Below are 12,776 nucleotides of genomic sequence, written 5' to 3' on the forward strand. Positions count from 1 at the left end.
TCTCTCTCTCTGTCTCTCATGAATAAATAAATAAAAATCTTAAAAAAAAAAAAAAGAAAAGAAATAACCTACTTTATGGACTTCAGACTGAAGGTGATTAGGGAAAATTAAATTATGTAAATTACAGCTAAATGCCAAGAATGAATTGGTATTATAGAAATTAAGTGAGGTTAAGAGGAAGAAGGGAGTATTACAGACTATCTTGAGCAAAGGTCTTCAAATGGGTGAATCCTAACACATTAGAAGAAATAAAAAATCATGAGAAGTAAAAAATTTAGCTCTGATTCCTGAATGTGTTACACTAAAATATACCTTTGTGAGATACTCAAAACACTACCTAATTAAAATAAATGGTTGACCTCCATTTTAATTGGGGAACATGGGTATCCTGGGATTTTCAGTGACAACTTACATGACATTGGGAAGGCAATTCCCAGCTTCAACTTCAAGTTGTTTGGTGTTCTGATTGGATTGAGTTAATGTGGATCATTTGGGGAGTTTACAGTCACACGGTGGGGAGACCCCAAAATACCAGCATTAGAGTATTGTCTGTGGAGTACTGTCATTAGAATATTGTCCGTTCTCCCATCAATTAGGTCGTTCTGAGCATGTGCTAAATTCTGGCTTTTTCCATGTATATGTAACTTTCTTTAGACTATCAATTTAGTGAAACAGAGAAAAAATTTGTCTCAGAATAGAATAAATCCCATGCCTGATCCCCACCCATTGCTTAACTGTACTGGGCCCAATGGATAATGAGCTAAACCCCAAAGTCCAGATTGACCATCTTCCTCTCAATTTGAATACAGGAGAATACACTTACTTATTATCTTGGATAATATTATTGGATAATGTAAACATTCAACATAATATATTGGGTATTTATTATATCTTGGATTTGCTGTTACCTAAATTTCACTTCAAATTCCTTCAGTTGGGGGTGCCTGGGTGGCACAGTCAGTTAAGCGTCTGCCTTCAGCTCAGGTCATGATCTTGGGGGCCTGGGGTCAAGCACCACATCGGGCTCCCTGCTCAGCAGCGAGTCTGCTTCTCCCTCTCCTTCTGTAATTTCTCTCGCTCTCACTCTCTCTCAAATAAATAAATAAAAATTTTCAAAAATCCAAATTCAGTTGAAGGCTATTGGCCTTTGGACAGGGAAATTCTCTGCCTTAAAACTATTTTTATTTGCAAGGTGCTCATTGCATGCCCAATTTCAGGTTAGGTTGACAAGATGATCAAGCAGAAGTTACCTAAAGGAAAATCTATGCAAGAATTTGCTCTGGAACTTCCTCATGTTTTCAAAGAAAAACAGTTTCAATTTTAGATTGTCTTGTGGGTCTAGGAGATGAGTGGGGTTCAGTTTTCCACCAACTGGTTTGTTCTCTTCCTGTGTTATTTCCACACTCCACGTGCACAACTTTTCCAAAGCCCTGAGCATCTCCAAGTTTCTGGAGGACAGATTGGCTCCCTTGTTTCCCATTTTATTCTGTGCATATGATAGGTTGTACCTATTTCATTAGATTTATTACACACCCACTCTGCCCTTAGTCCCCAGGCAATATGGGTGCCAAGCCATCAGACATCTGGAATAGCATTTGGCAAGCCAGATATCAGATACACGTATCCAAAAACTCAAACTCTCTCCATCCCTAAACAGGGACTTGAAAATAGGTGACAGGGAGGGCATATTACTGTGGTTTGCCCCAAGACAAGGCTCCTCCAGAGAAAGAAGAGAGGGGGAGGGAGGACTGAGGTCAATAACATAAGTGATACAGGAGGTTGACAGGATGTTAGAGACCAGGTGCTCACTGCTGACTTGGTTGATCTCTGTTCTGGCCTCTCTCTTTTTCTCTCTCTCTCTCTCCCCTTCTTTCCCAACTCTTCAGATATACATATAATTTATCTCCATTATGGATGTGCTTCTCTTTCTCTTTCCCTCAGAAGGAGTGGAGTCAATGCCTCCCTCTGCTTCCTACTTCCTCTCTCATATCATAATCCAATGACAGAATCAGCTGAGAAACCTCAAGAATTCCTGAGCACATCCCTGAGATCTTTATTTTTTTTTTAAGATTTTGTTTATTTATTTGATAGAGACACAGCGAGAAAGGGAACACAAGCAGGGGGAGTGGGAGAGGGAGAAGCAGGCTTCCTGCCGAGCAGGGAGCCCAATGTGGGGCTCCATCCCAGGACCCTGGGGTCATGACCTGAGCCAAAGGCAGGCACTTAACCAACTGAGCCACCCAGGCCCCTCATTTTAAGGATATAGTGTGCAGATTACTGATTCCGAGTGTGGCCTCACAGGATTCTGGAGCTTCACCAGTGTATCTACATGTGATTTGTTAGCTGAGAAATATCCTCCATGTTGGAAACAACAAAGTATCTCTTATGCTCCAATTTGAGGCAGTGGACAGTGCTCTTGATCTTTGAATTTTCAAATTCTCCAGTTGAGCTTGGCCCATTACCTGTGTGCATGAGCATCTGAGCTTCTCAGTGCACTGCCCAGGCTCCTTTGGCCAACTCCAGAACTAATGTGTTTCTCTCCTTTATCCCACACACTGTGGCTACACTAAAATGTTTGCATGTCCCTTACCCTTGATGTTATTGCATCAACTTAAATCTTTGCACACATGACCACTGTGTAATATTGACCATTCCCATAAGAGTTAAAAAGTGACAAGTCCACCCCATACGAGGCCATCCCATCTGGTGTTAAGGTCCAACCAGGGTACTGGATTCCTCTCTAGACCAGAGCCTGGGTTGAGGTTTCAATCTGCTATTTCCCACATGGTTTCCAGTAGTAATGTCCATTGTGAAAATACCCTGCTGTTGTTCCCTCTCTACAGGTGACCATCATTGTGATTTTAAATTAATCATTTCATCCCTTTTCATGGTTTTTGCACATTTTATGACTCCTACATAATTTATGTTGTGTCTTGTTAATAATGCAATAGTGTCGCATGCATCCTTCTGGCTTCCTTCTTTCACTCATCATTGTATTTGTAAGATCAATCTGTATTTATTATGTTTGTAATCCTAGTTTGTGCATTTTAACTGTTTAATGTTTAACTGTTAAATTTAACATTAACATTTTAACTTTATACAATATTCCATTGTATAAAAGTAACACAAAATACTCATTCATTCTTCAGTTGGTGGAATTTTGTTATTTACAGTTTTTGGCCAGTGGGAGCAATGTTTCTCCCCTGACTCTTGTGCCTATATCCTTGGGTATATGTGCGCGGGGTTCTCCAGGGCAAACTTCTAGGTGTCAGACTGCCTGATCATAGCTGCATATCTTTTCCCCTGAGCCAGAAAATCCACACTACCCCCTACCAAACTGGCTGGAGCAATTTGCACACCTACCAGCAGTGCTTTGAAATCAAAACAAACAAATATCTCTCTATCATCTTGGAATTCACAGTCTCATTTAATTAGCACCACAACCCTGAAGGAGCAATCATCACTACCAGTCACACAGGAAAGCACCAGAGGCTCACGCAGGAGAGTGCTGATTCCAGGTGCTGATGCTGGGGGAGGAGCCAGGCAGTAAGCACCTGGTGAAGAGAGAGAAGCCTGCAGAACCCAGACAAGGTGTTGGGATGTCATTCTGGGCTTGCATCTTCCAGGCTGGATAAAAATTTCAGTCCGTCAAAGCAGTTACTCAACCATATTAGTTGAGTCTCTGCACTTAGAGCTGGAGGGACAGACTGGAAACTCACACCAGGGAGCATGCATGTGACAAAAAGACACTTGTGATACACAGTGTTGGAACAGAACAAAGAAAGTGAGTGGAGTTATGGGCACAAATGTTTCGTGTGGATGAAACTTCATGTCATCAGTGTGCAGGAATAAGAGAAACCAGACACTAAGGAGGCAGCAAGGCAAGGGGCAAGGTTCGTGGTGGAGGAGCCTCCTCCAGGGAGCATTCCCAGCCTCGGTCTTTGCCTCCTGCACAGACGACAGTGCTTCATTGCCTTTAGGTCTTCAGCACAGAGTTCATACAGTTCATGAACCTCTTTAGAATCTTCTGTGTCATTGCAGCCTTGTGTGTGTGTGATTCTCAGGTTCTACAAACCCCAAAGAGTGTGTGCAGCATCGTCCTCAGTTTACCTTTTGGTTTCACCTTGGGCACTTCTCTGGCTGTGCCACGCCTGAAACACCAACACTGCTAGTTCCACCAGGACCAGTGTGGACAGACCCATTCGGATGAGATTCTCCAGTGTGTGATCTGGAAGTGGGGCTAGGGACAACGGGACAGAGAGGTCATGCGGGGCAGGACAGGTCACGCCTACCACAGCACCCAGAGGGGAGGTCTAGGTCTCTCCTCCCCTTGAACAGGCCATATGCACCGCAGGCTGACTATGTTCTGATACTCCGCACTCGTGGAGTCTGGAGTCTGCACTGATGGGGTGATAATAACAGGAGCCCCTAAGAGTCAGGAATGCAGAGCAGATGAGCAGCTGGGGATATCTCAGCCCATTTTTCCCCCGAGGATCTGAATTATCAAATCTCCCTTTTCCTGTCCCGAGGAAGGACCTCGGCTTTCACAGTGATCCCTCCTGCAGCTGTAGGTGAGGCACAAACCCTCTTGTCTCCGATTCCTTTGCATTTAGACTTTGCTTTGGGGTCTTAATGACAAAAAAGGGTTCAGCCACACCCCATGCCATGAGCTGACAGTGCACCTGTTTGGAAATTCCTCACACCTAGATCTTTCTTGCTCTCTCATCAGACCGAGCAATAGCCCACACTGAGCTTAATTTCCTGGGGAGGAGAGTCCTGAGTTAATCCTCAGCTGAGAGTCCTGGATTCATGGATGAGAGGTGGGTGCCCAGGGATTCCTGAGGGTCAGAAACACAAAGGGGTGAGCACCCAGGGCTACCAGTCTCTGCTCAGCCTCGGCCCATTCAGTTTCATCCTGCATCTGTGTTAAGAACATTCAAATGATTTTCTTTTGCTATTTCATCCATCCATCCATTCATTCATTCATTCACTATTGAGCCAATAGTTATGGACTATCTGGAAATATAAATAGATGTATTTATATACATATTTGTGTATTTATGTACATTACACATTTGATATAAGATATATTTATATATAAATGTATAAAAATCACATACTATACATAAATGCATACAATATACATATTATATATTATATAATGTATTTTATATGCTATATATATCTGTATGTAAATAGAGAGAGACATATGTGGTGAGACATTTGTATGTATACAATACACAGGAGTATGTGTGCCAGCATGTGCATGTGTGTCTTGGTGAAGGTAATAAAGAATAATCAATGTTCTTATTAAGAAGAAACATGTGGAGTGCCTGACTCTAGCATCTGACTCTTGATCTCAGCTCAGGTCTTGATCTCAGGGTTGTGAGATTGAGCCCTGCATTGGGCTCCACACCCAATGAAGAAGGAGAAGGAGAAGAAGGAGAAGGAGAGGAAGAAGGAGGAGGAGGAGGAGGAGAAGAAGAAGAAGGAGGAGGAGGAGGAGGAGGAAGAAGAAAGAAGAAGAAGGAGGAGGAGGAGGAAGAAGAAGAAGAAAGAAGAAGAGGAGGAGGAGGAGGAAGAAGAAAGAAGAAGAAGAGGGGGAAGAGGAAGAAGAAGAAGGAGAAGAGGGGGAAGAGGAAGAAGAAGAAGGAGAAGAAGAAGAGGAGGAGGAGGAAGGGGGGAGAAGGGGAAGGAGGAGAAAAATGTGTATCAGATAAGATGGAGCTATAAATAGAAAAGTCTGTAATACATTTAGGACTGATTAAACACTTTTCTAAAAATTATAAAAGGTGTTAATGGGGTATTTGTATAGGGTCACCAGCCAAGGTGTCATTTGGAAAAGGATTTTAAGTCAAAACTGAAGAGTGGCAAACAGTGAGGCATAGGAAGAGAGAGTGTCAGTATTTATCACACAATGAATGACAACATCCTTTGCCTAAGCTATTCCAATTTAAGAATTTAACCAAGAGATGAGGGGTAATTGCTTCCACATACCTCTGTGCATTAGGTATGTGCAAGGATATTCATCACAGGATAGTCTGAAATATCAAAAGGCTGGGAATAAACAAATTGCCAATGCCAAATTATAGGGTACTGGATACATATATCCTGACACTTTCAAGCAAGAAACAACTATACAACCCTTAAAAAGTTTAAAAGAGATTTGTGTTACTGACACCAGATAATTCTTTAGAATGTATTTCATTTTTTAAAAATAGAGCTGATCAGAACTGTGTCTATAAGATGTTGATGTTTGTCCACCCATGGAAGATATGTTTGTAGGTTCTCCCTGAATGTTCAGGGGGGAAAAGGTAGGTGAGTGTGGTTGGGTTGGTTTTGGGGGATTGAGCAAGTGGTAGCAGAGATTGAGAGGTAACTACTCTTTTTTGTACCCCATTTGTGAACAGTTTCCGGGATGGACCATGTCAATGCATTCCTGTTAAAGAAGTAGATAAAAGCAAGTCTTCTGGCTTTTTGAGAGATGCTGCATTTCACACGTGGGTCGGGGCCCAGTGGGGGGTGTGGGGCAGAGGAGGGAAGGACAAGGTGCATCCAGAGAAGTGGCTGCTGTGGGGTCATCCAGACACTAGACAGATGGGATGGGGAAGAAGACATTCGCACAGCCCCTCACCTGTGACCATGAGCTTCAGGGGGTCGCTGGGGTGCGACAGCAGAAAAGGGGTGCTGCCGAGTGACCCGTAGCACCTGTAAGTCCACCCGTGGTCCAGCATCGCAGGGCACGAGTCAAAGTTCGCCTGAAACTCCCCATCTTGGTGCTGAGATCTGAGGTGCAGGGGGGGGCCGGCTTCCCCCTCCTTGGACAGAAGGAACACATCAAACAAACTGGGGCTCTGACACCGCAGGGTCACATTCTCTCCCGGGGCCACAGAGGGCCCCGGCTGGGCAGACAGGGTGGGAGTTGGCCCCTGTGGGAGCAGGACTGGGAGAGAGAGTCCAGGGTGTTAGGGGCGGCTCCGCCCTCTCGCCCTTCCCCTGAGCTGAGATGAGCTGTCACTCAGGCGCTCCATCCAAGTGCAGCTCCTGGCTTCTTCTGTTCCCACTTTTCTTAAGATCGCACTTTATAAGGTTTGATAGGTAAATAAAGAATGTCACTTTTTTATTTAACTGATAAGGTTTTTGCTATTTTGTTATTTGCAATTTTGATGAGTAAACCAAAGAATATTTGCATTCTGGAAAAAAAAAAAAAAGATTGCCCTTTCCTGTCCTGCCATCTCTCTGCCTGTGCTCCCTGCCCCCACTTCCAAAAAGACCCTGAAACGCCAATCCAAGAAAAGTGGGAGTGTGAGCTGGGATATGACTCCTCACCTGCGACCAGGATGTACAGGGCGTCACTGGGGGCCGACCACTCGGAAGAGAGCTTGCGTCCACCATAGCATGTATACCGGCCCCCGTGGGAGGGTCTCACAGGGCCCAGGTAGAAGTCTGCCCCAGAGAGCCCAGCCTGGGGCTGTCGGCCAAGAAGCTGGGGAGGGTCCCGTGCGCCCTCCTTGGACAGAGTGAATCTGTCGTAGCCGACATCAGAGCGACACTGGAGGGTCAGGCTCTGTCCAGGAGCAACCACCGGCGCTGGCAAGACTGACAGGGATGGTTTCCTAGACACACCTGGGAGAAAAGGTGTTTCTGGTTTCCAAGAGGGTCAGGTTCCTCCTCCTCCTCCCACAGGCCTCCCACTGCTGGCTCCCAGAGTCCTGAGCTCTCTTGCCCCAACCTCATCCTACCCCGTGTTCCACCTGAGATGAGGCTCCTCTCACTGGTCTGGAGACCCAAGGAGTTCTAGGATCGTGCCCTGAATTCCTCACCTGAGATCAGGAGCTCCAAAATGTGGCTGGAGGTGGACCACACATAGGGAGAGCTCAAGAAATAATCATAGCACCTGTATGTCCGCCTGTGACTTGGGCTCACATGGTCCACAGTGAAGAGTGCCTGGAACCACCCATCAGCTTGGTGCTGTGAGTCCAGGTGTCTGGGGTGGCCCTCTCCTCCTTCGCTACACAGAACAAACCAGTCAAAATCCTGCCATGAACCACACTGGAGGGTCACGCTCCCTCCTGAGGTCACAGTGGGGCTGGGCAGGGCTGAGAGGTTGGGTTTGTTGAACATTCCTGGGAAAGAACAAGCCAGATGTGTTAAAAGGGGAGGGGGCGCCTGAGGACAATGTGCTAAGTGAAATAAGGTAGACACAGAGGGACAAATACCGCATGACTCCACTTCTATGAAGAATCTAAACAGGGCCAGATTCGTAGAAGCAGAGAGTAGAATGGTGGCTGCCAGGGCCTGCAGGGAGGGGAAGGGGGAGATCGTGGGTATAGAGTTTCAGTTTTGCAAGATGGTTCAGTTCTGGAGATCAGCTGTGCAACATTGTGCCTATAACAATCCTGTATTGGACACTCAAAAATTTGTGAAGAAGGTAGATCTCGTGTTCTAAGTTCTTACCATAATAAAAAAAAAAAAAGGAGGGAAGAGAGGGGGACACCACCCCCAGACTGTCAACGGGACCCTGCTGTAGAAAGGGAGGTCCCTCGCCGGGCACAGTCACCTCACCTGTGTGGACGGAAGAGCCTGCTCACCTGTGACTGCCAAGTCCAGAGGCTTGCTGGGAACTGACCACCTTGTTTGTCTGTGATACAAGCAGGAGTAGTGCCCAGCAAGGTGGTAGGTCATATGTGGGAATGGGAACTTGGCCTTGTTGCTGGGTCCCAGTGGAAACTCCCTTCTCAAGGGCTCTGAGACTCCTTCCCGGTACAGGAAGTACTGGTCAGCTTTCTGAGACCGCTGACACTAGATGCTCACAGCCTTCCCCTGGGCCACCGCAGGGCCTGGCTCTGCCCAGATGATGGGTGTGAGCAGCATCTCTGGAAGAGAGTCAGAGTTGCAGTCCCTATATTCTCTATGCCTCAGTTTCCACTAGCTCTCAGCCCTGGGGCCCCTTGTACACCTTCTTTATTGATCAGTTTAACATTCCTCTCCTCCATCCTCCAGATGCCCTGGCAGGGAGGGGAGTCCTATATTGTGCCCAAGGAGGAAGTGGGACCTGGGACCCCCAGGGATGGGCTCACCTGCCTGCACGTGGGTCATCTGGCCCAGACACAGTCCTGGAAGAGAGATCCCAGTGAAAGGCCACTGACTCCTGAGCAGATCCCCACCTTTCCTGAGCATCCCAAGTTCACGAGACCTCCTGAGAGATCACAGCCTGGCTTTGAGAGGGCTCCCCTCTCCCACACAGGAGTCTATCCCCATCCTTCCAAAAACTCACCGAATCAGAGAAGGACTGTAAAGGTGATGGTCATGGCGCTGCCTCCCACTGGACAAGGCTGCACAGATGGACAAAAGCACAGAAACTGGCAGACCTGACATACCCAAAGGATGCGGGCAGCAGGGGGCTTTCCCATCGGTGGGCTCAGAGAAGGGGGCTCCAGAGGACGCCTGTGCCCCTGCAGACAAGTGAGATCTGATCTGTGGTGAGCCCAAGCTTCTATCTACTAGGCGTGACCTCCTTCCTCAAGAGGGTGGGGACCGAGTTTCCAATCCTGAGTCGGCCCCGTTGGCCACATACAACCTGGGTGAGCCCAAGGGAATACCACTTCCTTTCTCAAGATCTCCATATATGGGGATTTCTTCCCTTCAGCCAGTCACCCAGCATTTGAACCCTTAGATTTTTTCCAGGCCCTGGACATTCATCTGTGAACGAGAAGATGTAGTCACAGTGCCGGCAGGGCTCGGATTATCAGAAGACAGATGTTCAATAATGGATCTCACAATTACTTATTTGAAAAAGAGAAACACACAGAAATATGAAAATGTATAGCAGTAGGGAACTATAAGCTGTATATTAAAAAATAGAAACCTTGTACCCATCCTCACGGGGTATCCTTAAGGACTGATTATGCACTCGCCATCACTCATCATCAGGGAAACGCAAATCAAAACAACAATGAGATATCACTGCACATCTATTAGGATGACTATTCCCGAAACACACACACAAAGACAAAAAGTACTGAAGAGGAAACAGAAAAATTGGAGCCTGTGTACACTGTTGGTGGGAAGGCAAAATGGTACAGTTGCTGGAAAACAGTATGGAAGTTCTACGAAGTATTAAAAATAGGACTGCCATATGATCCCGCAATCCCACTCTTGGGTATTGATCCACAAGGACTGAATTGGGATCCTGAAGGAAAATTAGCACTCTATTGTTCATTGCAGCATTATTCCCGGTGGCCAAGATGTGGAAACAATCTAAGTGCCCTTCAATGGATGGATGGATAAATCACATGTGGCATCCACATACCATGAAATATTATTCAGGAAATATTCTTAAGAAGGAGGAAATCTTACATTTGTAACAACATGGATAGACGTTGAGGACATTGTACTAAGTGAACTAAGACAGTCACAGAGGGACGGATACTGCATGAATCCACTTACATGAGGAATCTAAAATGTCAAACACGTAGAAGCAGAGAGTAACATTGTGGCTGCCAGGGGCTACGGGGAGGGGACGTGGGGAGGCGATGTTCCACGGGTACAGACCTTCGGTTCTACAAGATAAGCAAGTCCTAGGTATCTGCTGCACAACATTGTGCCTGCAGGTAACAATACTGGATTATACGCTTAGGAATTTGTTAAGAGGATTGATCTCATTTCTATTGTTCTTACCAATATAAATTTTAAAAAGACAAGTGACTATGGTGTCAGACTTCATAGTCAAGATGGCAGACCAGGCCCATGTTTGGAGTCCCCTTCAGCTCCAAATGCAGAGAAGCTCTGGACAAAACGTTTGTAAAACATGTGGTCATGGCCAGACAAAGAGAGAAGTGGGGGTTCCATAGGGGAACAAGGCTGCGTAGGGATGACCAGGGGCTGAAGCAGTGCAGTTGGAGCTGTGCTGAGAGGGAAGACTTACAGTATGCTGGTGACCTTAAAAATAAGCCTTGCCAGTTATTTCACCAGCAAAAGATGGGTTTATCGGAAAATAGGAGAGAATCCCAGACCGGAACAAACATGCTGCACCAAAATCATGGTCAAGTCCAGGGAACAAAAGGGAGGTACGATTTTTAAGGAGAAAGGGGGTAAGTTGGGAAGGTTGCAATAAACTAAAAGTCCAGTGGAGTTAAGTGGGCATCAGAAGACTCCGGGAACCAGACTGAGGGTTACAGAAGGGAGGTGGGTGGGGGATGGGATAACTGGGTGATGGGCATTAAGGAGGGCACATGTGGTGATGAGCACTGGGTGTTATATGCAACTGATGAATCATTGAATATTATATCAGAAACTAATGATGTATTATATGTTGGCTAATTGAATTTAAATTAAAAAAAAAAAGGAAGTGTGGTAGCTTCTCATTGGCTGAGCTGTTGCCCCGGGGGATAAGCATAGCATCTCTCCCCCTGGCTGGAATAGAGGAGTAGTACCCAGAAGCAAGGTCAAGTCCATGTAAGTTCAACTCCACCTCTTCCTGTTGGGTCCACCATTGACTACAAGTGGTAGAGCATGACAGTTTCCTGGCCAAAACCTCCTGACTCCATTTTAGCAACTGATTTTCACCATGCAAAGAACTCTGAACAGCAAAAAGACAAACAACCCAACTACAAATAGGCATAGGACTTGAACAAATATTTCTTCAAAGAAGACATGCAAATGGCCAACAGGTACATGAAATAGTTAAATAGATGAATGAATAAATAAATAAAATCTTAAAAAAAGAAATTATACACAACTCTCTCATTTTATAGCTCAAGCCTCACACAGAAAGAGAATAAATAACATGTGCCCAATACTCATATGAAAATTAGCAAAACCAAATTAAGCTGTCACAGACTGAGTACAGAGCTTGGCTCTCTTCCTGGTTTCCATTGGGATTTGTCCATTCCAAGGCACAGAGACACCCTCTTCATCCTCTTTATCAGTGGTGGCCCTCAGCTCCCAGAGGCCCTAGAGACCCTAGATATGCATCACAGGTAGTCACGGAACCTGGCTGAGGCCAGAAGGTAGGTTTGGGAAGTGCTCCTGGAGGAGAATCAGAGGTAGAATTTCAAGGGATCCTTCACAATCACAGTTGTCCTAGAGGAATCTCTATCTCTATCTTCCCAGAGCTCCCCTTCCCAAGCCTCCCTCTCCCCAGTAGGCAGAGCAGCTTCCAGAATATGTCCATGCCCTAGTCCCTGGAAGCTGTGAATCTCTTACTTCACATGGCAAAAGGGACTTTGAGGATGTAATTAAGGTTTACAAACTTTGAGACAGAGACGTAGCAGTAGCCTACTGATACACTTAAAAATAAGAGAGGTGAGGGAGGACGAGGTCTATCAGATATTACAACACAATAGAAACACTTTTTAACAAAATCATCTAGTACAAGCACATAAGGAGAATAGCCAAGCTAAGAATTGAATCCATCTAGTTATAGAAACTTAGTGCATTAAGAAAGTGGCATCACACATCATTGCAAAAAAAAGGGCATTTTTAAAAATAAATGGTTTGCTGAAAACTGAATTGGATTTATCCTCCATATTGTGTAGAGCAAATAATTAAGAGATATAAGTATATAAAACAAAACCAAGTAAGTGCTAGAACAAAATATTGAAGAGCTTCTTCATAATGAGAGAGAGAAAGGACTCTAAACCATGATGCAAAGCCCTGAATAAATTTGAGGGTTTTTTTTAAAGAAAAACTTTTGCAAGGAAAGGAAAAAGCCCATAAGCCAGTTTGAATAACAAGGCAAAGAGAGAAAGAACATATATATCACATATATAATA

The 12,776-nt window shown here is 45.3% G+C and overlaps 1 protein-coding gene across 1 annotated transcript; it reads right to left on the bottom strand.

Moving 5' to 3' along the window:
• Nucleotides 1–3,399: 3,399 nt before the first annotated feature.
• Nucleotides 3,400–9,562, bottom strand: LOC102725629 (leukocyte immunoglobulin-like receptor subfamily A member 2). Its single transcript, XM_081807305.1, has 6 exons — nt 9,278–9,562; nt 9,081–9,116; nt 7,824–8,641; nt 7,320–7,626; nt 6,635–6,921; nt 3,400–4,240 (listed from the first exon to the last, which is right to left on the bottom strand). The coding sequence occupies exons 3-6, from the start codon at nt 8,122–8,124 to the stop codon at nt 4,107–4,109; spliced, it is 1,029 nt and encodes a 342-aa protein (XP_081663431.1). The 5' UTR covers nt 8,125–8,641; nt 9,081–9,116; nt 9,278–9,562; the 3' UTR covers nt 3,400–4,106.
• Nucleotides 9,563–12,776: the final 3,214 nt, after the last annotated feature.

The sequence above is a fragment of the Leptonychotes weddellii genome, chromosome 16 (genome assembly GCF_054177405.1).
Source record: "Leptonychotes weddellii isolate Sample4059 chromosome 16, ASM5417740v2, whole genome shotgun sequence".
Classification (NCBI taxonomy): Eukaryota; Metazoa; Chordata; class Mammalia; order Carnivora; family Phocidae; genus Leptonychotes; species Leptonychotes weddellii.